This window comes from Esox lucius, chromosome 9, assembly GCF_011004845.1.
Source record: "Esox lucius isolate fEsoLuc1 chromosome 9, fEsoLuc1.pri, whole genome shotgun sequence".
In the NCBI taxonomy this organism is placed as follows: domain Eukaryota; kingdom Metazoa; phylum Chordata; class Actinopteri; order Esociformes; family Esocidae; genus Esox; species Esox lucius.
In genome coordinates this window covers 2,707,654-2,735,220 of record NC_047577.1, presented here as the reverse complement: position 1 = coordinate 2,735,220, position 27,567 = coordinate 2,707,654, and the positions used below count along the sequence as shown (strand labels likewise).

The 27,567-nt window shown below is 45.6% G+C and overlaps 3 protein-coding genes across 9 annotated transcripts in view; 2 read left to right on the top strand and 1 right to left on the bottom strand.

Moving 5' to 3' along the window:
* Positions 1-178: 178 nt before the first annotated feature.
* Positions 179-8,724, top strand: txndc11 (thioredoxin domain containing 11). The gene is made up of 13 exons (XM_013132341.4): positions 179-596; positions 1,796-1,892; positions 2,075-2,194; positions 2,306-2,403; positions 3,342-3,471; positions 4,154-4,247; positions 4,369-4,481; positions 5,001-5,204; positions 5,339-6,101; positions 6,523-6,713; positions 7,073-7,185; positions 7,382-7,462; positions 8,051-8,724. Exons 1-13 carry the CDS (start codon positions 472-474, stop codon positions 8,616-8,618), a joined length of 2,697 nt encoding a protein of 898 aa, XP_012987795.2. The 5' UTR covers positions 179-471; the 3' UTR covers positions 8,619-8,724.
* A 116-nt stretch (positions 8,725-8,840) lies between these two features.
* LOC109615553 (lipopolysaccharide-induced tumor necrosis factor-alpha factor homolog) lies at positions 8,841-12,863 on the top strand. The gene is made up of 5 exons (XM_034294056.1): positions 8,841-11,028; positions 11,181-11,219; positions 11,553-11,579; positions 11,959-12,091; positions 12,195-12,863. The coding sequence occupies exons 2-5, from the start codon at positions 11,210-11,212 to the stop codon at positions 12,301-12,303; spliced, it is 279 nt and encodes a 92-aa protein (XP_034149947.1). The 5' UTR covers positions 8,841-11,028; positions 11,181-11,209; the 3' UTR covers positions 12,304-12,863.
* The window catches only part of mslnb (mesothelin b), a 91,693-nt gene continuing 76,985 nt past the window's right edge, over positions 12,860-27,567 (bottom strand). For all 7 annotated transcript variants that reach the window (XM_034294027.1, XM_034294026.1, XM_034294025.1 and 4 more), the window contains 19 exons: positions 27,294-27,421; positions 26,830-26,947; positions 26,385-26,603; positions 25,634-25,804; positions 25,306-25,458; positions 25,147-25,193; positions 24,650-24,779; positions 24,006-24,091; positions 23,530-23,659; positions 22,216-22,406; positions 21,238-21,328; positions 21,015-21,138; positions 20,311-20,504; positions 19,038-19,193; positions 16,560-16,696; positions 15,878-16,014; positions 14,584-14,678; positions 14,215-14,443; positions 12,860-13,646 (listed from right to left, as the gene is read on the bottom strand). In XM_034294027.1, the coding sequence (XP_034149918.1) occupies positions 13,561-13,646; positions 14,215-14,443; positions 14,584-14,678; positions 15,878-16,014; positions 16,560-16,696; positions 19,038-19,193; positions 20,311-20,504; positions 21,015-21,138; positions 21,238-21,328; positions 22,216-22,406; positions 23,530-23,659; positions 24,006-24,091; positions 24,650-24,779; positions 25,147-25,193; positions 25,306-25,458; positions 25,634-25,804; positions 26,385-26,603; positions 26,830-26,947; positions 27,294-27,421 (2,622 nt within the window). In that variant the 3' untranslated portion in view covers positions 12,860-13,560. The remainder of the gene's footprint in view (positions 13,647-14,214; positions 14,444-14,583; positions 14,679-15,877; positions 16,015-16,559; positions 16,697-19,037; positions 19,194-20,310; positions 20,505-21,014; positions 21,139-21,237; positions 21,329-22,215; positions 22,407-23,529; positions 23,660-24,005; positions 24,092-24,649; positions 24,780-25,146; positions 25,194-25,305; positions 25,459-25,633; positions 25,805-26,384; positions 26,604-26,829; positions 26,948-27,293; positions 27,422-27,567) is intronic.

The window sequence follows — 27,567 nt, the reverse complement described above, 5'->3', positions numbered from 1 at the left end:
ATCCTACACTGCGCCTCTATGAGATACTTTTTCTGATTACTTCCTTGATGAATTAAGTCGAACGATTCGACTTTATAGATTTTAGGGAATTAATGTCCTAGACCGAACATCGAAACTTTGCAATGTCCGAGTTTTTTTGTTAATCCCGTGACACGTTCCCGAGACAACCATTTTTGCGAATCGGATATGTCCTAGATTCCTATTTTCGACTATCACTTGAACCCGGCTTTTACCCCACGCTCCGTTCACGTCGAGTAGCGTCAGTGCGGAAGTAACTAAGCCTACGTGGGGAAGGAAGGTTGGCTCGGCTCGGTTTGAAATGAAACTCTCCCTAGGACACAGCCAATGTAGTGTACATTTTACGGAACCTACGATACCCTACCGCGCCTCACCAAACCCCCCAAACTCCCCGCCCCGCTAGCTGAATGGCGGTCTAGATCGATGGGAGGGCTAGCAGGGTAGTTACCTGTAATGCTTCGGTGGCTGCGGCAGTCTCTTCGGCAGGTGTCAAGTCTGATGGCCCGTAGACCAGGGCTTGTCTGCGGGGCAATACTGTTGAGTGTTTTGTTACTACTGGCTGTTAAATTCACTTGCAGGTAGGTAGTCGTAGGACATGGTCGTTCGTTATCTAATGTTTTTTTATTTTTTATTAAACGTCTTGTTCTTGATGACCCAGATGTGTCGCGACTGTGTTTAGCTCGGAACTAGCTGGCGTGATTGACGTAGCGTAGTCAATACCTAATAATTACTGCCTAAGCAGTGTTAGTTTTAGAATATGCTAGGAACGGCAGTGGTTACCTACCGTGCATTTCAGGTCAGAGTAGTTTTCAATGTCTAGCATCTGATTTGGGTCTGTAGAACATTGCACTTTAGCCAGAACTCCTAGATCACTGCGAGTGTACAGAAACATATGTGACCCATGGACAAGACAGCGTTGTTGTTCATTCCAATATTGCCGAAGGGTCTATTCCAAAGCGTGAATCCTATAAGGAAAACATATTCACTAACCTGCCTAACTGATTGTTTTCTTTGTATTCATGAACACGGGATGCATAGCATACACCAACCATTGTTTTGTTGATCCATGTTATCGGTTTATCTCATGTCGTACTAGCTTGTCGAGTCATCGGAAACGGTCTGACGTGTCCTACTAATAGTTGGCCGAGATATGAAGACCCTTTTTTAAACTTGAAGTTAATTACATAAACTTAAATGTTGGGTGTGTGTGTGTGTGTGTAAATATGTGCCTCTGTGGGATTATCTCAGGTTATTAGGCTCAGATATGATCTAAGGTCGTTTAGACTCTACTTTTATGGATGATGGACTGAACTGTAATAATGAGGAAAATGTATTCTGGTCTGAGGTTTTTTCATAATGATCAGATACTTTTTAAGGAGGAGACTAATTATTGTCAAACTGTTTCTTGTTCTCTCTGCCTCTCTGATACCCTCGTTCTCTCTGCCTCTCTCTGATACCCTCATTCTCTCTGCCTCTCTCTGATACCCTCGTTCTCTCTGCCTCTCTCTGATACCCTCGTTCTCTCTGCCTCTCTCTGATACCCTCGTTCTCTCTGCCTCTCTCTGATACCCTCGTTCTCTCTGCCTCTCTCTGATACCCTCGTTCTCTCTGCCTCTCTCTGATACCCTCGTTCTCTCTCTCATCTTTGCCGTCTGTCTTTCAGACTCTGTCAGAAACACAATTTGACAGTCCAAAGACCAACAGCCCTGAACTATAAGAATATGATTAACGTTAACCGTTGCTCTTCTGAACCCCCCCCCCCCCCCCACCTTTCTAGCCGGGCTAAGAATGTGGTGGCGGCGGCGCATCCCCCGGTGAGGTTCATCTCTGCAGAGGCCCCTATGGTGGACCTCTACCTTGGTCAGCTCGAGCAGGTAAGATGTAGCGTTAGCATTTCCCATAGGAAAACAGTGGACTCTTCGTATTCAGCACATTGTTAGCCCTGGAAGCAGGTTTGAGAACAACTGAACTGAAATGGTTCCCTTTTGAGTTGGCTGAATGCTGGTTTCTAATGCTATGGCTGACTGACTGCTGGTTTCTTGTGAACTGTGATCAGGTGGAGAGGCTGAGGGCAGTGGCAGAAGTGTCTCTCATCTTCTTCTACGCCCCCTGGTGTGCTCACTCCATCGCCGCTCGCCACGAGATCCAGGAGGTTGCCAGGAGGCTTGCCAAACAGGTCCGCCCCACCCCCCTGCCGCCCCACACACACACAAAGGTCACACACAGGAAGTGGATCATTGTGCACATGGTGTGCTCTTACTCACAGCTGTTTCCATCGTTCCTACAGGTGCAGTTTGTGGCGGTGAACTGCTGGTGGAGCCAAGGGAAATGCAGGAAGCAAAAGAGCTTCTTCCAATACCCTGTCATCCACCTGTTTTACAGGAGGTAATACAGTCTTTGTGTTACATCTATGCCCTGTCATCCATGGCTTTTACAGGTGGTAATGCAGTTTAGTTGGTATTTATCTATACCCTGTCATCCTCCTTTTATACAGAAGTTAGTCTGTCTGTTATTAACTCCTCAGGAGTTAATATATTGTAGTTGTTATTTATCTAAACCCTGTTTTACTAGAATAACAAGTCATTCTGTAATATCTATACCCTGTTCTACTGCAGGTAAATACGTCTATTTATTAAATAAAATGTATAGGGAGATTTAGTTTAATCATTTTGCTCTGTATTTGGTAATATTTGTTGATAATAACATTGTTTATAATAGATAACATTCGGTTTTTTGATATCTGGAATGTTATTTTATACCAGGCATAGAATGTATCTCAGTAGTAGTACTGATCTAGGATCAGTTCGGCTTTTTAGATTACAATGCGGGAAAAAGACCTGCTCCTGCCCCTAGTGTTTATGATGCACACGACATCCAGTGTTTATGATGCACACGACATCCAGTGTTTGTGATGCACACGACATCCAGTGTTTGTGATGCACACGACATCCAGTGTTTATGATGCACACGACATCCAGTGTTTGTGATGCACACGACATCCAGTGTTTGTGATGCACACGACATCCAGTGTTTGTGATGCACACGACATCCAGTGTTTGTGATGCACACGACATCCAGTGTTTATGATGCACACGACATCCAGTGTTTGTGATGCACACGACATCCAGTGTTTGTGATGCACACGACATCCAGTGTTTGTGATGCACACGACATCCAGTGTTTGTGATTTATCGTATTTCTCTCTCTCTGGATCTTCTGTGTCTGTGGGTTTATCTCTCTCTATGTACCAAGGTTGTTAATGGTAAGAGTAATCCCTCCCATTGACCTGTTGTCCATGTCTCTGCCTCTGTTTTCCTCTGTAGGTTTGGGCCAATAGAATACAAAGGTCCGTTTGTGGCGTCCTATGTAGAGAGTTTTATCCTCAGAGTCATCACGCCACTGACCTATCTGCCGTCACGAGCCATGTTACAAGACTTCCTGTCTTATCATGAGGTACGCCTGGAATGTAAAGGATGAGGAGGGAAGAGGGAGATATGCTGGAGGAGGGGATGGGCAGAGGGAGGATGAGGAGGGATGAGGGCCATATGCTGGAGGAGGGGATGGGCAGAGGGAGGATGAGGAGGGATGAGGGCCATATGCTGGAGGAGGGGATGGGCAGAGGGAGGATGAGGAGGGATGAGGGAGATATGCTGGAGGAGGGGATGGGCCGAGGGAGGAAGAGGAGGGAAGAGGGAGATATGCTGGAGGAGGGGATGGGCCGAGGGAGGAAGAGGAGGGAAGAGGAAGGGGGGTCATATCCTACGGGTCATGGGGGGGTCAAGGAGGGGGCAGAGATGGTGGCTGAGAGGGCGGGGCAGGGAGGAGAAAGAGCAGGATGGAGGGAGGAGGGGGGCTGGACAAGAATATTAGAATGAAGGTTGACACATTGAGTGCAGGAATGGGATGGAACGAGCTGTTATGTTTTGGGTCCTATTTTTAGTTTCCACAGGGAAAGACCGCTTTGAGATGCGGGTTTCCTTCATGTGCTGTGATTCCCGTATTTATCCTGAATCCTGTTTTGGGGGTGGGGGGGTTCTGGAATTGGTTTGGAATGAGCAGGACATGTATAATTGGGAATTTTTCGAGTTGTTCCCGTTTCAGTTGTGATTTCTGTTGTCCTCTGTCTGGTCTTCAGCCTGGGGTGGTGGGCTTCTTCCCGTTCAACTCTTCCCCTCAGCCCCCAGGCTACATTACATTCCTGTCCTCGGCACTGCAAGCCCTCAAAAGAGGTAAGCAAACTCTTTTACTTCTCCTAATTTTACCAACTGTAGGTCACTCTGGATAAGATATAATGCAAAATGGCTTGTGTATAAAATGTAAATTGTGCATGTGTGTGTTTCCCTGGGACAGACTTTAGGGGTTCGGTGCGTTTCGGGGTGGTGACCAGCAGGCAGGTGGCGGAGTCCATCTCCGTCCGAGACGACCAGACAGTCTACCTCCACAGACACTTTAACTCCTCACTGGTCAGTCATCACAGGGTCCCATTCCCTATATAGTACACTAGTTTAGACCAGGGTCCCATTCCCTATATAGTACACTAGTTTAGACCAGGGTCCCATTCCCTATATAGTACACTAGTTTAGACCAGGGTCCCATTCCCTATATAGTACACTAGTTTAGACCAGGGTCCCATTCCCTATATAGTACACTAGTTTAGACCAGGGTCCCATTCCCTATATAGTACACTAGTTTAGACCAGGGTCCCATTCCCTATATAGTACACTAGTTTAGACCAGGGTCCCATTCCCTATATAGTACACTAGTTTAGACCAGGGTCCCATTCCCTATATAGTACACTAGTTTAGACCAGGGTCCCATTCCCTATATAGTACACTAGTTTAGACCAGGGTCCCATTCCCTATATAGTACACTAGTTTAGACCAGGGTCCCATTCCCTATATAGTACACTAGTTTAGACCAGTCAGGACTGGTATTTGTATGCTTGTAACGGGTTAAGGTGATTTCTGTTCTATTCCCCCCAGATCTACCCCAGTTGGGAGCGTAACTTCACCTCGGAGGGCATATGTTCCTGGGTCTTTGAGCACCGCGAGACCGTCCTCCAATGGCTGCAGCCGCCCGGTGCTAAGTCCCGCCTCCTTGAGCAGGAACTGACCAAAGGCCCGGCCCTCCTCCTCTTCCTGCCCCATAATCCCTTGAGTCCGACGCCTGACCCACTGCTAACGCAGGCGCGTAAATCTACAGTGTCAACCAAAACGGCAGAACAGCAAAACAACATTTTGCGTTCATTAGGTTAGAATTTCTAATTACTAGCAGCTAATATCAGTAAAGTTATATTCCTCTTTTGTGTTCTTCCTCCTAGATTGCAGACATCGCGTTGCGTTACCATTCCTGCAACAACACCACCCCTGATCAGCAGAACATCCACCTCTACGAAGAGCCCCTCCCCCCCTCTACGTGCTGCCTGTCAGTGGTTCCTCCCAGGCCCCACCCCCTCTCCCCGGCCTCTCCCTATAGGGTGTGTGAGCTCTGTCTCAATCAATCACATTCCCACTCCGCCCCCTGCACATTCCCCTCCCAGACATCGGGCGGCGCCGCCGTGCTCCGGGCCTACCTCAGACGCTGCTGCCTTTCACCGGTCGCCGAGACAGTGTCGCCCGTTGCCTGTAGCAACATCCTGAGCAGCTACAGTCCGGCGGGTCGCTATAGCGCCTGTTGCAGAACCTTTGGGTCACTAGGGGTGTCGGTGCCCCCACAGCAGGGGCTAGAGGGAGACCCAGAGGGAAGAGAGAGTCCCCTCCCCCCTCCCTCAACCCCCTCCCCCCAGGACTCACTCACCTTCCCCGAAGAGGACCAGGAAGGGGGCGGGATCAAAGGCCTGAGGTGTCGTACCAATAAGACTCTCCGGTTTTACGTCCTGGACTCTGGCCTTCACTGGCCACTGGCGGTGCGTCTCGGAGCTCGGGGCAACGCCGGGGCGGGCCGTGGACGGGAGGAGTTTGGGCGGTTGCTGAGCAACGGGAGTGCCAGCGGCGGCCGGTCGTTTGCGGCCATCGTGAACCTGAAGGACGAGGTGCATTACGTGCTGGACTGCGGTTGGAGCTCCGCCGTGACCGAGACCCTGGGTGAGATGGAATGTAGACACACGCCATTTAATAAAATGCATCATGCAGCGTCAATTGTATGTTAATTGGGAGCGAAATGGTGAATCTATAACATGGCCTGATCATAAATGGTGAATCTATAACATGGCCTGATCATAAATGGTGAATCTATAACATGGCCTGATCATAAATGGTGAATCTATAACATGGCCTGATCATAAATGGTGAATCTGTAACATGGCCTGATGATAAATGGTGAATATATAGCCAGGTCTGATGATAAATGGTGAATATATAGCCAGGTCTGATGATAAATGGTGAATCTATAACCCGGTCTGATGGTAAATGGTGAATCTATAGCCTGGTCTGATCATATTGTAAATGCTTCTGTTTTTCCCTCCATCTCTCTTTTTGTTTTTTCTCTCCATGTCTTTACCTCCAGAAATGTTCATTATGAACTTCAGTACCCCCCACAGCCCACTGAAAAGACACCTGGTGGGGGGGGGAGCTGTGGAGGGGGGAGAGATGAGGAAGGAAGAAGAGGGGGAGGAGAGGCAACCCCCTTCGGAGCGACCGCTCATATCTGACCTGACCACCTCCTCCTTCCTCAGTACAGTCATGGATCCTCACAGGGTGGGTCTCCTCGTGCTGATCTCTAGTAGCGTCTCCTCGTACTGATCTCTAGTAGCGTCTCCTCGTGCTGATCTCTAGTAGCGTCTCCTCGTGCTGATCTCTAGTAGCGTCTCCTCGTGCTGATCTCTAGTAGCGTCTCCTCGTGCTGATCTCTAGTAGCGTCTCCTCGTGCTGATCTCTAGTAGCGTCTCCTCGTGCTGATCTCTAGTAGCGTCTCCTCGTGCTGATCTCTAGTAGCGTCTCCTCGTGCTGATCTCTAGTAGCGTCTCCTCGTGCTGATCTCTAGTAGCGTCTCCTCGTGCTGATCTCTAGTAGTTTGATTACTAATGTTATTGTGTGTGTGTGTGTGTGTTCTGTAGGATGTGGTGTTGTTCTACTACAGCCAGTGGTGTGGACACTGCTCCGTTCTAAACCATGTCATCATCCAGCTGGCCAGAATGTTCCGGGGCAACGGTAACGTCACCATCGCCAGGTATGTAAGTGAATGTCGGTTGGTTGCATGGTGATCTTCAGTGATGTGAGGGGAGTGCTTCTGATTGGCTTACGGCCCGTCGTCTTGATGATACGTGAATCAATGCAAACGGCCACCAGTTTTAGCCAGGCAAGAGAGCTGCTTTCTGGTTGTGTCTTGACCATACCTGTCTGTGTGTGGGTCTGTGTCTGTTTAGGGTGAACGTGGCGATTAATGACCTGCCTTGGGAGTTCATGGTGGATCACTTCCCCTCTGTCCTCCTCTTCCCCAAACACAGGTAACACACACATTACCTACCTACCTACCTACCTACCTGTCCAGGTAACACACACATGACCTACCTACCTACCTGTCCAGGTAACACACACATTACCTACCTACCTGTCCAGGTAACACACACATTACCTACCTACCTACCTACCTACCTACCTGTCCAGGTAACACACACATTACCTACCTACCTACCTACCTGTCCAGGTAACACACACATGACCTACCTACCTACCTACCTGTCCAGGTAACACACACATTACCTACCTACCAACCTGTTTCAGGTAACACACACATTACCTACCTACCTACCTACCTGTCCAGGTAACACACACATTACCTACCTACCAACCTGTCCAGGTAACACACACATTACCTACCTACCAACCTGTCCAGGTAACACACACATTACCTACCTACCTACCTACCTGTCCAGGTAACACACACATTACCTACCTACCTACCTGTCCAGGTAACACACACATTACCTACCTACCAACCTGTCCAGGTAACACACACATTACCTACCTACCAACCTGTTTCAGGTAACACAACACAGAGAGCCTGTCATCTCACCTTGTTCCTTGTCTCCTAGGAAACACCAGTCCGTCAAGTTCCCGGAGGACACTCCCATCACACTTCCCAACCTGTTACGCTTCATCCTGAAGCATTCCGACTCCGGCCACCACCCGGAACAGCCAATGAAACCCGGTGGACCTGAGCCTAACTCTCGTGCTCTCCTCAAGGCGGAGTTCCGGGCCCTACAAGGAGAGGTCCAGACGCTGCACCGGGCCCGCCAGCGCCTCTCCGACCAGCTGGCCCAACTCTGGCGAGAGAACAGGCGATTGTCCTTCAACGCGGTGGCCCTGGAGACCCACAATGCACTGCTGCAGGCCCAGAATGCTGAGCTGCTGCGGGAGAGACGGAGTCTAGAGGAGCAGCACCGGGAGAAGAGCAGGCAGCTAGGGGAGGCGGTCAGGAGACTTCAGGAACTAGCGGACGCCTCTGAGAGCCTGCTCACAGAGAATACACTGCTGAGGGTCCTACTGGCCGTGCTGAGGGAGAGGGGGGAGGAGAGGGTGGTGGAGGGGGAAGAGGAGAGGGAGACGGGGGAAGAGATAGGGGAAGAGATGGGGGAGGAGACGAGTTCAATGACCTCTTGATGTCTGGGTAACAAGTACAGCTGGTAGAATGGGAGGAGAGCGAGCAGACGGGGAGGAGGTGGAGCGAGAGAGCAGACGGGGAGGAGGTGGAGCGAGAGAGCAGACGGGAAGGAGGTGGAGCGAGAGAGCAGACGGGGAGGAGGTGGAGCGAGAGAGCAGACGGGGAGGAGGTGGAGCGAGAGAGCAGACGGGGAGGAGGTGGAGCGAGAGAGCAGACGGGGAGGAGGTGGAGCGAGAGCGCAGACGCGGAGGAGGTGGAGCGAGAGCGCAGACGCGGAGGAGGTGGAGTAAGAGAGAGCAGACGGGGAGAGAAAACAGGCTGTATATCTCCCTTGACTCACCCTAGAAGAAGAAAGCGGTCAATCCAAGGGGCTCTGACAGAAAAACGGGAGGGAGAGAGGGGGACCGGGGAGAACAGAGGACCGGGGAGAACAGAGGACCGGGGAGAACAGAGGACCAATGGCTTCAGACAGCGAAGCTCTAGAACCTATACCACAGTGCTCTACATTTCTTGCCCTGGAAACGTTTTCTCCTGAGAAGGCCGGATATAGAACATGGCGAGAATCATTGACAAGATACTGCAGGGAGTTGGGGTAGAGGAACAATATACTGTCAAATGTTGTGATGTTGTCCAAGCTCTGGAGCTTAAGAATGTGGAAAACTCTAAAGAACACTCTAGAAAGGAGGTAATAACCTCTTCTGTGGACTCCCAGGTGTTTTCGTAACATTGCTGTAGCCCTTTTCCATTTCCATTAGGTCATTCAGACAGTCTTATCAGGACCCTTTTGCAGAAGTCAGTAGAAAGTGTGAAAAACCATCTTCGTACTGTTTCGTACTGGCTCCACTCCTCATGGGCTCCACGACTGATTTTGTTGCCGAATGCATAGATACGCTGGGGGTCTGTAGGAGAGGTCAGAGACCCAGCACTCTAGAAAACATTAGAACATTCTAGAATATCAAGTCAGTGCCAACTGTATTATAAAGGGCTAATTATCCAAGTTCTTCGAGGGCCTGGTGCCTTCTTTGCCATTAATGGCTTCCACCAGGTTAATGCAGCCCATTGGCTGGTCACTCCTGATGACACGGCTGGAGTCTCGTCAGTCTGGGTCATCGGGAGGCTTTGGCCAACGGTGAAGGAAGCGAATGGACTCCTCAACAGTGTGGCCTGGATGTACAGAGGAGGCCTCTCAGCTGGTTGAGTGGCTGTGGACGTTGAACTGTGTCAAGGGAGGTGAGCTCTGTGCACCCATGAAGTGTTGACGGGAGGCTCAAGCAGCACCCTACTGCCAGTGGCTGTACTGCTGTCCGGCGCCCTACTTTTGACCTGCATCAACGGGGCTCTGGGGAGAATTAGTGCACTAACTGGGGATTAGGGTGCCGGTTGGGAAAAGGCATTTCTTGATACAGAATGAGTTTTTTTTTTTGTTATTCTATTTTTACAAGAATCGCTAAAATGATGTATATTTCTATGTAATTGTAATTCAGGTACAAAAATCATGATGCAGCTGTTTACATGTGAAATATTGTACAGATTTTTACTGATTAAAGTCTTACTTAATTTATCAATCGCATTATGAAATACTGTGTTTTGGGCCTGTGATATTTGATCAGGAGCGATCCTTGCTGAAAACTTAACTGATGCCGTGGGCCGTCACCCCTAGCGACAGGATGAGTTTTGGTCGCATCTCATTTGTTATTGGTTGAGTGTCTCCATCCTCCTGGCCTTAGTTAGTATAGTGTTTATTTGCCTGCTCAGAGAATCCTTTGTTTTTAGATGTTTACAAGCAGAGGGCGCCACATACAGATACAGAGGATGAACTGTTTTTATTAGATGATTGGGTCCGTGGACACATGACTGGGGGAGAGGATGCAGATTCTCATGACCTGCCCACTTTGCAGTGTCTGTTCAATGAGGTGTGTGTGTGGTTAGCATAATCTAATGCAGCACAGAGAACATGTGCCGCTCATTTGAGCATTACCATGAGCACTGATATACACTATTAATGCTCCTCTGTCCATCACTGTTCACTATACCTGCTATTCTGTCCATCACTGTTCACTATACCTGCTATTCTGTCCATCACTGTTCACTATACCTGCTATTCTGTCCATCACTGTTCACTATACCTGCTATTCTGTCCATCACTGTTCACTATACCTGTTCCCTGTTATTGACTTAATAGGGTATGGGGTAGGAGGGGCAAGTCTAGGCCCCTCCTACCCGATAACATTCCGTGTAGAATATTTGGTGGAAGGGGCGGATCTGGGAAATCTCATCTAAATCCTGTATTTTCTGAGTAACAGACTCCTTTTGGAGCAGCAGTCTCCATATCTGTCTGTAAGTACTTTAAAAGAGAATTGTCTAAGATCTGTAACAGCTTTGAGGTGTGTCTGTCTGCATAAGAGATCTGTGAGTACATTGTAATAGATTTGTGTCGGTATTGGAAAACCTATGAGCTTATCAAACCCTTGTGGGAGTAAAGTATATTCTATATAGAGAAAATATTTCTGTATTCACTCTAAAAATAAAATTGTATTTTTCTTCTATTTTGGAAAAATGAGGGATCTCCAACAAATCTCTTCAAGGAAAAATGTCAAAGGGTATGTAAAGAATTATTTATACTTTCACTCAAAGACCCATAAGAACCTACCTACTAAAAAATCTCCCCGAATGTCCTTAAAAAGGGCTTCTTTGACAGGGTGCTTCGAATAACTCAAATTCTGAACAAACCCAAAAGGACCCTCCTTCAACCTTTTCCTTTTAGAGGGAATAGTTTTGAGTGTTATGTTGTATAATAGCATTGTTTGTATAGTTCTTAGTAATTGTTTTACATTTGTATAACAAGGAACAGTTTATTATAATTAGCTGTAGTAGTAGAGATTATATCATAGTTTTTCATGTGTGTGCCATCATGTCAACTCTCCCCCTCTCAGGAAAGATGAACATCCAGGTGCCTGTTGGTATGTCCCACTGCACTCTGGGTTGAGTGAAACTTTATTAACTTAAGTATAAAGTAACTGGACAGAAAGAGAATGAACAATTGAATGGGTGAATGAATGAATGAATGAAAGTGAGGATGTGATTAGGGAACGAATTAGCAACTGATAATGTAACCAAATTAAATGAGTTGACACATCAATGGACTGTTGAGGTGAGAATGAATGAATTAAATGAATGATTATAATTAGTAAATTAATGAATGCATGAATCAATGAACAATTCAAGGAAGACAAGAATAAGTCAAATAATGTGAATATTAAATGAACTCGCTCAGAAATGAAGCATGAGGGTGAGGTGAATGCATTACAACGTTCATATATTTATGCTGCCTATCTCCAGTGGCCATTGGAGCTTTTGGTGACAGTCCAGTCCAGATGACTTGTCCCAACTGTCACCATGCTGTGGTGACCAAGGTGGAGTTCACCTCAGGCGTTCTCACGTACCTGTTCTGTGGAGGTCTCTTCTTCTGTGGGTATGTGGTGCGGTGTGTGTGGTGTGGGTGTCTATTGGATGAGTGCCTGTGGGGTAGAAACATGTCTATACACAATGGCTCATTTTATTTGTCCTCTTCATAGGTTTGTTCTAGGTTGTTGCCTCATCCCTTTCTGTTTCGACCGGCTCAAAGACGTCAAGCACACATGTCCCTCCTGCAAGACCGTCCTGGCCGTTTATAAGCGCTTATAATCACTTCATGACCGGCGAGCTACCCGGCTATAACATTGTGTATTCTCTTCCAAGACGCATTTTTCTTCCACAAAAGACTGCTGCTTCTCATCCAGTAGATCTGTGCTTCAGATGAACACGTGTTTGAACGGCTAAATCAACTTAACTGAATTTAACTGTCACATAATGTTGCCCTTGAGAGAGCTCCATTCTGTTGGGACCAGTCCCTTGACCTGAGAGAGCTCCATTCAGTTGGGACCGGTCCCTTGACCTGAGAGAGCTCCATTCAGTTGGGACCGGTCCCTTGACCTGAGAGAGCTCCATTCAGTTGGGACCGGTCCCTTGACCTGAGAGAGCTCCATTCAGTTGGGACCGGTCCCTTGACCTGAGAGAGCTCCATTCAGTTGGGACCGGTCCCCTGTTGAAGCTGTAGCCTTGACGACAACAACAACATAATTTTGTTAAAGTAGAAAACGTAGAATGTGAATGTTGCTGATGTTTCTGTCGCGAGTGTTTTTGGACTGAGTGCTGTTGTGATTAATTGGGATTAAACAGAGAAATAAAATTGATTCCCAACCATGTTCAACTTTTTATTATCAGTTATTAATTTAGAAGATCTTTATTTCATTAACAACTTTTCTGGGGATGGGATGGGATGGGGATAGTACAATAATTATTTTTGTTAAATAAACCATACATTCAACATCTTCTATTCAGTATAACCATGAATCAGGTATTAAGGTTCAACAGTACTTAGCATAGCAACATGTTAACGGCAAAGAATCAGTCCAGATCAGAAGAGTTTCACAACCTTCAACCACTTCTTTTGTATGTAAATATATATAAATATAGAATGACTGAAAAGTATGTGTGCAGTCATACCTTCATATTTCCACCAGCAGACAAGATCAGATTTCTAACATCATTCCCGCCACCATGATACAAACACATGCTAAGGCAGGATAGAAAATTACTAAAAATTAGTACACTTTAAATTGAACAGGAATAGTAATGGTGTCAGTGCAGAATTGAAAGCTAAAGTGATATATGTTCTGTATTCTTTAAAATGATCTGTATGCAACTGCGTGCAGCAAAATGTACGATGTTGTCAGTTACAACCTAAGGCACAATGTTGAAGAATGCTAATTATTTTTTTCCGGTTTGAACATTTTAGCTTACATGTTTCACATTTCAGTTTAATGCACACAGCCCTGAACCTATGATGACCAGCCTCTATGTTCTGACTCACTCTGAAATCAGGGTGAATTCAGTCAGAAATCACTGAAGCCAGTACAGGGCACTGACTGTCAACGTTGTGAGGAGAAGTTGGAGGCCGACTGCTGGCCTGTTCGTCTCTCCGCTCCCTAAACAGGAAACACACACACACACACACACACATTTTACTATATTTGATCCCACAAATCAAATGTACAACTGAACAAGGACTGGGCCCGGACACCCAGGTGTACAGAGAACAGCTCCTCCTCCACCCTGGGGCTGCCTATGACCTCTGACACAGAACACAACCTCACACACCACTAGGCCCTTCAATTATCTAGGCTTTCCACTGGAAGGCCAGGAAATGGCAGACTCCCAAAGATCTATTCATAACCTGAGGTGCTGTTCCTGAAGCTGTTTCTGAAGCAGCCGATCAGGAAAAGCTCATAACCTGAGGGCCTGTTACTGAAGCACCTGTAGCATTTCCATGTTACCTGTAGCGTTGCCATGTCATCTGTAGCGTTTCCATGTTACCTGTACTGTTGCCATGTTACCTGTAGCGTTGCCATGTTATCTGTAGCGTTGCCATGTTACTTGTACTGTTGCCATGTTACCTGTAGCGTTGCCATGTTACCTGTACTGTTGCCATGTTACCTGTACTGTTGCCATGTTACCTGTACTATTGCCATGTTACTTGTAGCGTTGCCATGTTACCTGTAGTGTTGCCAGCGGGGGCCAAGCCTGCAGTGGTGGAGTTCATGATGACGCCCACCCCAGGAGACACGGGGTCAGCCTTGCCCCCGGTCAGACCCAGGCCCAGGCTGTCCAGGTCGCTCTGGAACTGGTTGCTGATCCACTTCCTCACCACCGACTGGTTCTGGTAATTCGTCAGCAGCAGCAGGTTGGAACCCAGCAGGCCTTTAACCTGGGTCACGGTCAGGTTCTGGGGGGGGGGGGGGGTTAGATGGTTAGACCTCCCACTGCTAGGACAACATTGTCTTTGTAATGGAAACTGTGTATAATAGCAGTGTATGCATTGTTATTAGGCACACACAGACACTGTGCATGTGCACACACACCTACCAGTATAACACCAGGGTCCAGGCCAGTGAAGGTGGACAAGTCCATACTGATGTTAGAGACGGACAGAATCTGGACAAAAGCGTAGTTAGCTCCACCTGGTGGATGGACAGAGAACACACAGGCAGTTGTTCATTGTTCTGTTTTCATTTATTTATTATTTGTTATGTTTTGCCTATATATAGATGTTTGCTTTGTCAATGTATGTAGTAACACATTCCATGCCAATAAAGCCATTTGAATTTAACTGAATTGAGAGAGAGATGATGATTGATGTAATGGAAAGAGAGAGAGATGATGATTAATTAGGTGTAGTCTGGCCCGGGGGCGTGAAGGTGACCAGTAGGCTTGATACTGTCCACCCTTGCTGTCTTGCCAGGTGGGCTCTCGTCGCCACTGGGATGCCCTCCGTCCAATGCCTTTCAGGGGAAGAGTCACTGGCTTGTTGTTGACTCTCTGTTGCGCACTTGTGCAATTGGGCTGTACTCTGCTGGCAATACTCGGCCCTCTTTCAGGGGGGTTGCGGTTGGTGGGTGTCCCTTTGGTTGATGCCTGGCAATGTGGGTGGATTGATTGCCACAGTGTCACCGGACCCCCCTGTCTCAGTTCCATGGTGTTACGCTGCTATATTATTGTGCTGGGGGATATGAGGGATGTAGTACTAACTTTTCTCAGTCTCCTCCAGTTTTACATTTTAGGAGGAGATGAGATCTTGGTCCACACCTGTGGATTACCTGGTTTGGGGGGCCCGTTGCTGTCCCTGTCCTTGTCCACCTGGTCATACTTCTGACCTAGTCTAAAATCAAATAGACTCTGGATTTAGCCCAGAGAAATGTATTTATTATTCCAATTGGACTCTTAATATCTCCCCCAGCACAGCCAGAAGAGGACTGGTCACCCCTCTGAGCATGGGTCCTCTCTAGGTTTCTTCCTAAAATTCGACCTTCTTAGGGAGTTTTTCCTAGCCACTGAAATTCAACACTGCTGTTGTTTGCTCCTTGGGGTTTAAGGCCGGGTGTCTCTGTAAAGCACTTTGTGACAACTGCTGTTGGCTTTATAAATAAATTTGATTGATTGATTGATTGGTGTAATGGAAAGAGAGAGAGATGATGATTGGTGTAATGGAAAGAGAGAGAGATGATGATTGGTGTAATGGAAAGTGAGAAAGATGATGATTGATGTAATGGAAAGAGAGAGAGATGATGATTGGTGTAATGGAAAGAGAGAGAGATGGTGATTGGTGTAATGGAAAGAGAGAGAGAGAGCGTGATGGATGGCATCAGGGAGAGTGATGTACCCAGGTAGGGCTGTATGAGCTGATAGGCCGTGGCAGAGACAGTGCTGGCCCGTGTTTGGAAGGCCCCCTGAGCGATGGAGAACAGGACTTGCTTCGCCTCAAGGCTGCAGTTGGTCACGGTCAGAGCACTGGCCAGACTGCAACACAAGGAACCACCAACATCCTCTCCATTAACCCAGAACTCTTTGCAAGTCAGGGGGAAACACTGCACTAAGAAAGTACTGTGCAATTCAGATATTTTAACTTGTAGACATTAAACATATCCAAGTAGTTAAAATGTCTTCCTTTCTTTATCTACAAAGGCCACTGTGTTATTTCCCTGGTAACTGGAGGGGCCATGGCAGCTGTTAACAAAACCCTGAATAGTAATTAATCCCTAAATGTTAACTGAACCCTAAATGTTAACTAAACCCTGAATGTTAACTAATCCCTAAATGTTAAATAAAGCCTAAATGTTAACTAAACCCTGAATGTTAACTAAACCCAAATGTTAACTAAAGCCTAAATGTTAACTAAACCCTGAAAGTTAACTAAACCCAAATGTTACCTAAAGCATAAATGTGAACTAAACCCTGAAATTTAACTAAACCCAGAATGTGAACTAAACCCCAAATGTTAACTAAAGCCTAAATGTTAGCGAAACCCTAAATGTTAACCATCTCAGTACAAAGTGTTCACTCACCTCAGGCTCATCTGGGTAATGGTCTTCAGGACATTGACATCTAGATAACACAGGTTGGTCCCTCTGATGGAGTTGAGCTCTGCACTGCCCAGGATATTCCCTGGGTTGGACAGGTACTTACTGATGATGGCTTGAACCTATAGAAGGAACAGAGAGATGTTCAGGTTAGTTGAGTTGTTGGTTGATGGATATGTGGATAGATTAGTTGAGTGGTTGGTTAATGGATAGATTAGTTGAATTGTTGGTTGATGGATAGATTAGTTCAGTGGTTGGTTAATGGATAGATTAGTTGAGTGGTTGGTTAATGGATAGATTAGTTGAGTGGTTGGTTGATGGATAAATGGGTAGATTAGTTGAATGGTTGGTTGATGGATAGATTAGTTGAGTGGTTGGTTGATGGTTAGATTAGTTGAGTGGTTGGTTAATGGATTGATTAGTTGAGTGGTTGGTTGATGGACCACAAGCAATCTTGCTGTGGAGCTAGTCAATGCATGATGGACAAGTCAGTGGTTTTGCCTAAATTATTCACTGTTATCAGGAAGGAATCTATCTATCTATCTATCTATCTATCTATCTATCTATCTATCTATCTATCTATCTATCTATCTATCTATCTATCTATCTATCTATCTATCTATCTATCTATCTATCTATCTATCTATCTATCTATCTATCTATCTATCTATCTATCTATCTATCTATCTATCTATCTATCTATCTATCTATCTATCTATCTATCTATCTATCTATCTATCTATCTATCTATCTATCTATCTATCTATCTATCTATCTATCTATCTATCTATCTATCTATCTATCTATCTATCTATCTATCTATCTATCTATCTATCTATCTATCTATCTATCTATCTATCTATCTATCTATCTATCTATCTATCTATCTATCTATCTATCTATCTATCTATCTATCTATCTATCTATCTATCTATCTATCTATCTATCTATCTATCTATCTATCTATCTATCTATCTATCTATCTATCTATCTATCTATCTATCTATCTATCTATCTATCTATCTATCTATCTATCTATCTATCTATCTATCTATCTATCTATCTATCTATCTATCTATCTATCTATCTATCTATCTATCTATCTATCTATCTATCTATCTATCTATCTATCTATCTATCTATCTATCTATCTATCTATCTATCTATCTATCTATCTATCTATCTATCTATCTATCTATCTATCTATCTATCTATCTATCTATCTATCTATCTATCTATCTATCTATCTATCTATCTATCTATCTATCTATCTATCTATCTATCTATCTATCTATCTATCTTGGTACCGAACTTGCTATGCTTGGATTTGAAGTAAATAGATGGTACTTGTTGAACATGCTGAAGTAGAGGTTTGTTTCAGTATTTTGGCGCTGGACCACTTCTGCCCTGATGTGCTCGCAGTTCTGTCCATGGAGTCTGATTTAGAGCCGGCATGGGGCACGTTGACCAGTCTGACCCGTATGGTGTGGCCCTTCATTTCCAACGACCTCCACTGCAGCCGACTGCTAAGCTTCCATGCTTGATTTTTAGACAACGTCTTCTGGACCGGCGCCACAAGTCTTCAACGTCCTCTGGACCGGCGCCACAAGTCTTCAAAGTCCTCTGGACCGGCGCCACAAGTCTTCAACGTCTTCTGGACCAGCGCCACAAGTCTTCAACGTCTTCTGGACCGGCGCCACAAGTCTTCAACGTCTTCTGGACCGGCGCCACAAGTCTTCAACGTCCTCTGGACCGGCGCCACAAGTCTTCAACGTCCTCTGGACCGGCGCCACAAGTCTTCAACGTCTTCTGGACCGGCGCCACAAGTCTTCAACGTCTTCTGGACCGGCGCCACAAGTCTTCAACGTCCTCTGGACCGGCGCCACAAGTCTTCAACGTCTTCTGGACCGGCGCCACAAGTCTTCAAAGTCCTCTGGACCGGCGCCACAAGTCTTCAACGTCTTCTGGACCAGCGCCACAAGTCTTCAAAGTCCTCTGGACCGGCGCCACAAGTCTTCAAAGTCTTCTGGACCAGCGCCACAAGTCTTCAAAGTCCTCTGGACCGGCGCCACAAGTCTTCAAAGTCCTCTGGACCGGCGCCACAAGTCTTCAACGTCCTCAGTGGTTGTGTGTCAGTTGCAGTCAGTGTTGCGCAGGGGGCAGTTTCACCCTGGACGATTAGGACAGTGACCTGGGGTAACAATCTTCCCTTTGGGGCAATAATGTTGCACGTCTCAGCCGCTGGCCATGCAGAGGGACGTGACTACTGCAAGGTCACCACGGAGAGTGACAACGGCTGACGTCCCTCAGGGGGTAACTGGAGGTTTTTGCGTGTCTTAACTCTTTCCTTATTCTTCCCATAAAGAGCTTTAAGATTGCATTTAAGTTTTTTGCATTAAAAGATTTCAACATGTTAAATATTTTAAAATATGCACGTTACAGACGATTGACAGATGTGATTACCGTTATTGGGTCCCAGTCTCCATATGTGGGGTCCATCAGGGCAGAGAGTGTGTCGATCGTGGTGATGTTCCACATTGTGATGTCAAGGAAAGTGGCAACGCGAGACGCCGGGCCCAGGACTTGGACCTTCATCTCCGGGATGGTTGATTGGTAGGCCTGGTAGGTGGGACAAAGGAAACAGGAAGTTCTGTCACATAATATTCTATTGCTGCACTCCAAAAGCGAAGTCGACGACCCTCAGCCCCAAACTGACGTTTTGCATTGTCAATCAATAAAATTACAGCAGTAGTTGTCACAAAGTGCTTTTACAAAACACCCAGCCTTACACCCCAAGGAGTAAATAACAACTGTGTTGAATTTCAGTGGCTAGGAAAAACTCCCCCCGTGACCCGGCCCCGGATGAAGCGGAAGAAGATGGATGGATAGGAAAAACTCCCTAAGAAGGCTGAAATTTAGGAAGAAACCTAGAGTGTAACCAGGCTCAGAGTGGTGACCAGTCACATCTGAGTGTAATTGCAAGTGCAATTGCCCAAGCAAGGGAGAGTGATGATCATATTCAGATGACTCACTATGGAGTTCGCTAACAAGCTGGGGACCTCACAAGGAATCTGACCTTTGAGTTTAAAGTGTGATGCAATCTTTTTTTGACATTTTGCGACCACTGGTGTCAGACACATGACTACACATTTTTCAGGGGATTGTGTTTGTTAAATGTTATGATAATGTAAGGTCAGATATTGTGCCACTGATTGTTAAATATTATGATAATGTAAGATCTAATGTTGTGCCTCTGTTGGTCAAATTTAACGATAATGTAAGGTCAGATGGGGTCTCTTTTAATCAAATGCAATGATAATGTATATTTAGGATAGCATCTCTGTTAGTCAAATATTATGATAATGTATGGTCAGATGGTGTCTCTGCTAGAAAAATGTAATGATAATGCATTAATATAAGTCTGATTGTTTGTGTGTGTATGATGGATGTGAATCATGCTTACCTACAAAACAATGTCAGTAAAAACAAGTTGATGTTTTAAATTATTGACATGTATTTGATAATTTATGTAATCTAGCTGTCGTCCCACTTAGCTGTCGTCCCATTTAGCTGTCGTCCCATATGTGTACATCTGGCACACCATGGGAATATAGCTTGAAAAGGCCTCATGACTAGAGTATAACTGTTGCCCTCCATCAGAACCCAAAGTACAAATCTGTTCACCTGCAATGTTTGGGAAACAAAGTGAATCATCCAATTTTTAAGGGGATCATACCTCTCTGAGTCTGGCCAGTACCACGCTCAGGAACGCCGGGTCGTCCACCTTGGCAGTGATGGCAGCCAGGTTGTCGTTGACTGTCTTGGCCGTCAGGCAGGAATTGAACACGGCCGCGGTTAGGTAATTAAAGGGGAACGTAGGTTCACTGATTGTCACCTGGGTAATCTGTCCAGTTTCTGTGCAGTTAGTCACTACGGAACAGAGGAGGTGGAGTTATATGACAGTGTCATTTGGACCGACAGACTGGCAGAAAGTTAAACAGGGGTTTCTGAAGTTTGCTGAAGATGAGTCTGCTGCCTTGGCAACAGGGGAAAGCTTGTGTCACCATCTGAGTAGAAGGGCAGAGTAAAGACCCAAATCTGAATGGACGGGGTGAGAGTGGGGCGGGAGCATGCAGAGAGTGGGCGGGATTGGGGCGGGATTGGGGCGGGATTGGGGCGAGAGTGGGGCGGGATTGGGGCGAGAGTGGGGCGGGATTGGGGCGAGATTGGGGCGGGATTGGGGCGGGATTGGGGCGAGAGTGGGGCGAGAGTGGGGCGGGATTGGGGCAAAAGTGGGGCGGGATTGGGGTGAGAGTGGGGCGAGAGTGGGCGGGATTGGGGCGAGAGTGGTGCGGGATTTGGGCGGGAGCCGGGTGAGAGTGGGGTGGGAACATAGAGAGAGTGGGCAGAGAGCAGGGCCGGAGGGGGTATCACACACACCTATGGAGCGTTTGGACTTTGACTGGTTAATGATGGACTGTCTGATGGCTGCTTTCAACCTGCTGATCTTCTGTCTGGAAATCCCCATGTCACCCAACAACACCAGGAACTGTTGCTTTATATTCTGGGGACAAAGAAAACACGCAGAGAGTCAGACACACAGTGAGGATTCTGGATGTTCACATACTTAGACACGTCGAGAGTTAGGACTCTGGATTCTCACCGTGGAGAATTTGCTGTAGAAGGATGCGGTCAGGTAGAGAGGCAGAGAACCCAGGCTTTTCAGGGTCTGTAGGGTCCAGTTGGCTGGGGCCCTGTTGTCAGAGAAACACACAGTACACACTCCACTCTACAATAGACCAAGGTCCCTGAGAGCTACATTCCTGCAGGTCTTCTCTCCAAACCTTATCTGGCACACCTTGTTCTAATAATTAGTGAGACAAGAAGCTAAATCAATCCAGCTTAATACGTTTAATTAGGAGTCGAACAGAAAACCAACCAGAGTGTGGATCTCCAGGAAAAGGGTTGGGCAAACCTGCAGTAGACAGTTTCACACGCTCACATTTTACGTTCAAATGTATTTCAAAGATAGATGTGTGAGTTTGTGCGAACTGGATGTTGCCGTTTTAAACCAACCAGGATACATGGCTACATGTGGACACATACATGTTTACATGTTGACTGATAGATGTTTACATGTTGACTGATAGATGTTTACATGTTGACTGATTGATGTTCACATGTTGACTGATAGATGTTTACATGTTGACTGATAGATGTTTACATGTTGACTGATAGATGTTTACATGTTGACTGACAGATGTTTACATGTTGACTGATAGATGTTTACGTGTTGACTGATAGATGTTTACATGTTGACTGACAGATGTTTACATGTTGACTGATAGATGTTTACATGTTGACTGATAGATGTTTACATGTTGACTGATAGATGTTCACATGTTGACTGATAGATGTTTACATGTTGACTGACAGATGTTTACGTGTTGACTGATAGATGTTTACATGTTGACTGATAGATGTTTACATGTTGACTGATAGATGTTTACATGCTGACTGATAGATGTTTACATGTTGATTGACAGATGTTTACATGTTGACTGACAGATGTTTAAATGTTGACTGATAGATGTTTACATGTTGACTGTTTATTTGTTTACATGTTGCTGTGTGGACATACCCATACTGCGTCGCCCCACTAAACAGCAGCGTTTCTATGGCAGCCACCTGTCCGTCACTGAGGTCATTACAGGTCTGTAAGTTCTGCAGGATGAGTTGGTCAGAGTTCTGGATGTAGGAACCATCTAGAACACACACCATGTTACCTAGAACCTGCACAATGTCGCTGTTCAGAACTGTACTCTTTATACCCTGCAGGAGAACAGAGAAACAGAACCGCACTCAGATCACAGCAGAACCAACCTCAAAAAATGACATCACATCAAATGTATCTGTACAGAAGGTAAGTCTGTAAGTCTTTGGACAGTGACAAGTTTTTTTTTTGTTTTGGCTCTGTACTCCAGGACATCGCATTTCAAATGCAACATTTGCTATAAGGTTGAAATACAATTTCAACTTTAATAAAATTTTAACTGTGCAGGACGTCAGTCCTATTTATACATTGTTGATTCATTTTAGGGGATAAAAAGTAACAAATGAACATAATCTTGAATAAAGTTGTCAAATTTAATAACTGGTTGCAAATTCTTTGTTTTCGATTATTTGCTCTGACTGGCCTGTAATGCAGCCATCTCCAGCTCCTGTTTTCTTGGGGCCTTTTACCTTCAATCTTGTCTTCTGCAACTGAAATGAATCATCAATTGCATTCATGTCCGGTAATTGTCTTGGCCTATGAAGAACTTTCCACTTTCTGGCTTTGAAAACTACCTTGGTTGCTTAAGCAAGTTTGTGTTCATTGTCCTACTGCAAAATGAAGGACCATCCAAAGAGTTTTGAGAAATTTGGAAGTATTGGAGCAGATACGATTTTTCTGTACACTTCAGAATTCAATCTCCTTCTTTCAGCAGTGACATCATCAATGAAGAGGAGTAAACCAGTTCCAGTAGCAGCTATACTTGCCCAAAACACAACACACTGTCCACCTTATTTCACAGATAAGTTGGTATGACAGCTCCTAGTGTACAGTTATTTGGTGTTGTCTTCTGTGAATGCTAGTGGCTGACACATCCACTCCAACGTCCTGGAGAGTGTTCCTGATCTGTCAGACAGTTCTTTGTTGTTTTTTTCTTCTTTATGGCGAGCATTATTTGGTCATCCTCTGTAGAGGTATTCCTTTGCCGAGAAAGGTAGTTTGCAATTGCCAAGCTAACCAGTTCTTCCTTCAGGTTTTGGCCATGCCTCTGATTGATTTATTCTGACGAGGCTGCATCCTGTCGACCTGCTTGACTTGCACAGACACTTTTTTGGTCCTTGTGTTGTCAGACACCAGCAACCAACTCCAAAGTGTTTGCATTACTATGACACTTCAACTCACCAGGCAGGTCTTGGCGTTGTTGATCAGTGCAGTTTGCATGTAGTTGAGAGTGTTGGAGAAAACAGAGAAGTCTGCATTTCCCAGGTTACTGAAGTACTGCCTACAGGTGCTCGGAGGAACCAGTTTGTAACTGCAATCGTGAAAAACAATGTAACACATTCATATTAATAGGATATTTAAAAAACATACATAAATAATTTCAGTAACTGAAATAATCTATTTTTATAAAAAATGTAATAAAAAAAACTGACTGAGGACAGGAGAACACATGGTACAGCAGACCAGCATTGATTAAAGACACAGAGATTCAGTAACTGTCTTGGACTTCATAGTGGCAAAACAATGTAGTACACAACCCTGATTCCCAAAAAGCTACATAAAATGGGCATTTTTCCAAAAACAATAACATTTGATATGCCGACTTCATAATGTTTTACACGGTTGATGAATGTAAGTAACCAATGTGGCCTACTCACTTGTAGTAGAGCATCACATCGGGTGGGTACAGGGTGTAGCTGGTCAAATCAGGCTCGTTCTGGATGTAGTTGTACATAGAGGTCAACTATGTGGAGAAACACATTCACACCAGAACATTAACATCACCTCATCAGTGTTATTGTAACACACCCTTTTTGTTTTAATCAAACCCTAACCCTAACCCTAACCTTAACCCTAACCCTAACCTTAACCTTAACCCTAACCCCTTGCATGCTAAACTCTACCAGTTCTTAGTTTTCGAAACAACAACAACTATGACAATGAGCCAAAACTGTTATTAAGCTGACCGGTGGCTATTAAAGTGGAGCAACAATGACAGCAAAAACAACAAAAGAGACAACAGGAAAAATTACAAAAATAAATAAAAAATACGACAAGAAAAGAGACAAAGACAACAAAAACGACATCAAAAACAATAAAAAAATGACAACAAAAGTGACAACATCAAAAACATACAACAAAAAACAACAAAAAAGACAAAGACAGCAAAAATGACAACTAAAACCACAACGAGAAGGTACACAACAGCACAAACAACAACAAACACGACAAACGAAACAACAAAAATGACAACGAAAGAGACAACAACAGCAAAACTACCACAAAATGGCAGGTATCTGACCTGTTCCTCATTGAGAACGACCCTATTGGCTCTGCCTCTCCTGCAGGCCAGGATCAGGCTCTTGACCTTAGTGTTGGACATACTGGACACTCTGGTGCTGGTGAATCCCTGAAGTACACTGGACGACAGACTACACACACACACACACACACACACACAGACCACGACACACACACCAAGACACACCACACACACACACACACACACACACATGCACACACACACCACACAAACACCAAGACACCCCACCACACACAACACATCCACCATAAACACACCACATACACACACACATCACATGTGCGCAACAATCATATCACATGCAACACACACACACACACCACACCCACACACATCACACGCACCACACACACACCACACACACACCACACACACAGACACGCACACAAACAATAATTCAAGTGTTGTTTAAGAGGTAATACAAATTTTAAAAATGATAAAAAAATATTCCAGAGTGCAGTTCTTTCCAGACTCACTCATTGGAGTCAAAACCTTCGGCCACAGTGTCAAAGAACAAGGCAGCCTGAACGGAGAAGAGTTTTTACAGTTTTATAAATTCACTCTGACTGTTTTGTGTTTTCTAAATGTATTGTTTGTATGTCTGAGTGTGTGTGTGTGTGTGTGTTCGCAGTCACCTGCTCCGGTTTCCAGGGCTTCTGGTTGAGTCTTCCCAGCTCCACGCTGTTCTGTGGGGAGAAGCCCAGCAGCATTGATCTGGGAATCTGCGGGGACATGCTGTCTGGAATGTTTTGGAGGATGGCGTCAGAAGTGGTGTTCAATGTGATGAGCTACATGTGGGGTGGGGGGTGGATGGGGGGGTAAAAACGGCCCAGAATGAATCACTTAATCAATTAATAACTTAATAACCATCTATCTTACAAAGCTGCATTGAAGAAGTTCATCCTTTACATCAATCTAGAAAACACAGAAAGTTTCTTCAAGACTTTAGCTGCAACACAGTACCTGAGTGACAACGGTCTGTGTTAAGATGCTCGGGCCTTTCGACAAGTATGTCACGAATGAGGGATTCTGGGATGCTATGAGGAGATTGGTGGCACTGACATTGCCGAAGACTGCTGAGGGTAGGCCGACCACCAGGGAACCCAGCATGCTGAATACAGACGCATTGGTGAACTGTGGTAGGGAGGGATGAAAAGGACGACAGATGAATGCATGAGAGAGGAGGGATGAAAAGGACGACAGATGAATGCATGAGAGAGGAGGGATGAAAAGGACGACAGATGAATGCATGAGAGGGGAGGGATGAAAAGGACAAAATGGATGAGTGCATGAGAGAGGAGGGATGAAAAGGACGACAGATGAATGCATGAGAGGGGAGGGATGAAAAGGACGACAGATGAATGCATGAGAGGGGAGGGATGAAAAGGACAAAATGGATGAGTGCATGAGAGAGGAGGGATGAAAAGGACGACAGATGAATGCATGAGAGGGGAGGGATGAAAAGGACGACAGATGAATGCATGAGAGGGGAGGGATGAAAAGGACAAAATGGATGAATGCATGAAAGAGGAGGGATGAAAATGATAAAATGGATGAGTGCATGAAAGAGGAGGGATGAAAATGATAACATGGATGAGTGCATGAAAGAGGTGGGATGAAAATGAAAAAAATGTATGAGTGCATGAGGGAGAGAGAAGGGAAGGAAACGATAACACAGACAGCACAACACTGACAACCACTAACAGTGGTTCACCTGAAGGAATCCGGACATCAACAGCGATTGGATGATAGCCATGGCCTGGCCCTGGTTCCAGCCAGTCACAGTGCTCAGAGTGTTGAGGGAGGCCCATAGAACGCTAGCGGGTGCCATGGATACCTGACCCTCAGATAGGCCTGTACTCTGGTTGCCGAGGGCAGCGATGGTGTTTTGGTTTATGTTGTCTCCACTGTTAGCGGCCAGAGCTGACGCCACCTGGAAAACGGAACACACAGACGACTGAAGAATGGTGTTCCTGTTCTACAAGGCCTGCGAGGACCCTGAATCTCCAGAAGGATAAGATAAAATAGCATCTGACAACTCGAGAACATTCTGGTGTTGCCTGTGAGGAAAAGGGCTATTTTGGTCTCAGGGGTTAGATTTAGGGTTAAAATCTAAAGTTTGTGTAACAAGGACAGAAACACCTGGGAGTCTGTGTTACCTGAGGGTCCACGTTTGAACACAGTCTACTCAGGTTCTGCAGAACAATCATGGTCTGCTGAATGTTGAGCTGGCTGAAGGCCGGGCCTGGGACTGTACACCAGAACACCGCTGGGAGACTGGGGGGGGAGACAAATGAACGGTTTATAACTAGTTTCATCCAAAGAAAGAGTAAGAGAGAAACAGACACAAAGACTAACTGACAAATACACACACAATTAGATAGACAGACAGAGACGTACAGTCAGACAGACAGACATTTAGTCAGAAAGACATATTGTCAGACAGACAGACAGACAGATAGGAATATATTCAGACAGACAGACATATAGTCAGACAGACAGACAGACAGACAGATAGGAATATATTCAGACAGACAGACATATAGTCAGACAGACAGACAGACAGATAGGAATATATTCAGACAGACAGGCAGGAAGGCAAGCAAAACGACAGTAGACTTACAGCATGGGGTTAAAGTTGCTGTCCTGTTGGTAGACCAGGTTTGTGTAGTAGACAGTAAGGTTCAGAGGCCAGTTAGCTGTGTTCAGCAGAGCTATGTTCTCCTGGTTCACTGTGAAAACCTGCAACGTCTGGGAGAGGAGGCCAGAGAGAGCAGAAGAGGAGCAGAGCATACGGGAGAGGAGGGCAGAGAAAAGGATGATAGAGAAGAGGAGCAGAGTATAGGGGAGGAGAGAGGAGGTGAAAGGACAGGAGTGGAAAGGAGGAGCGGAGCATA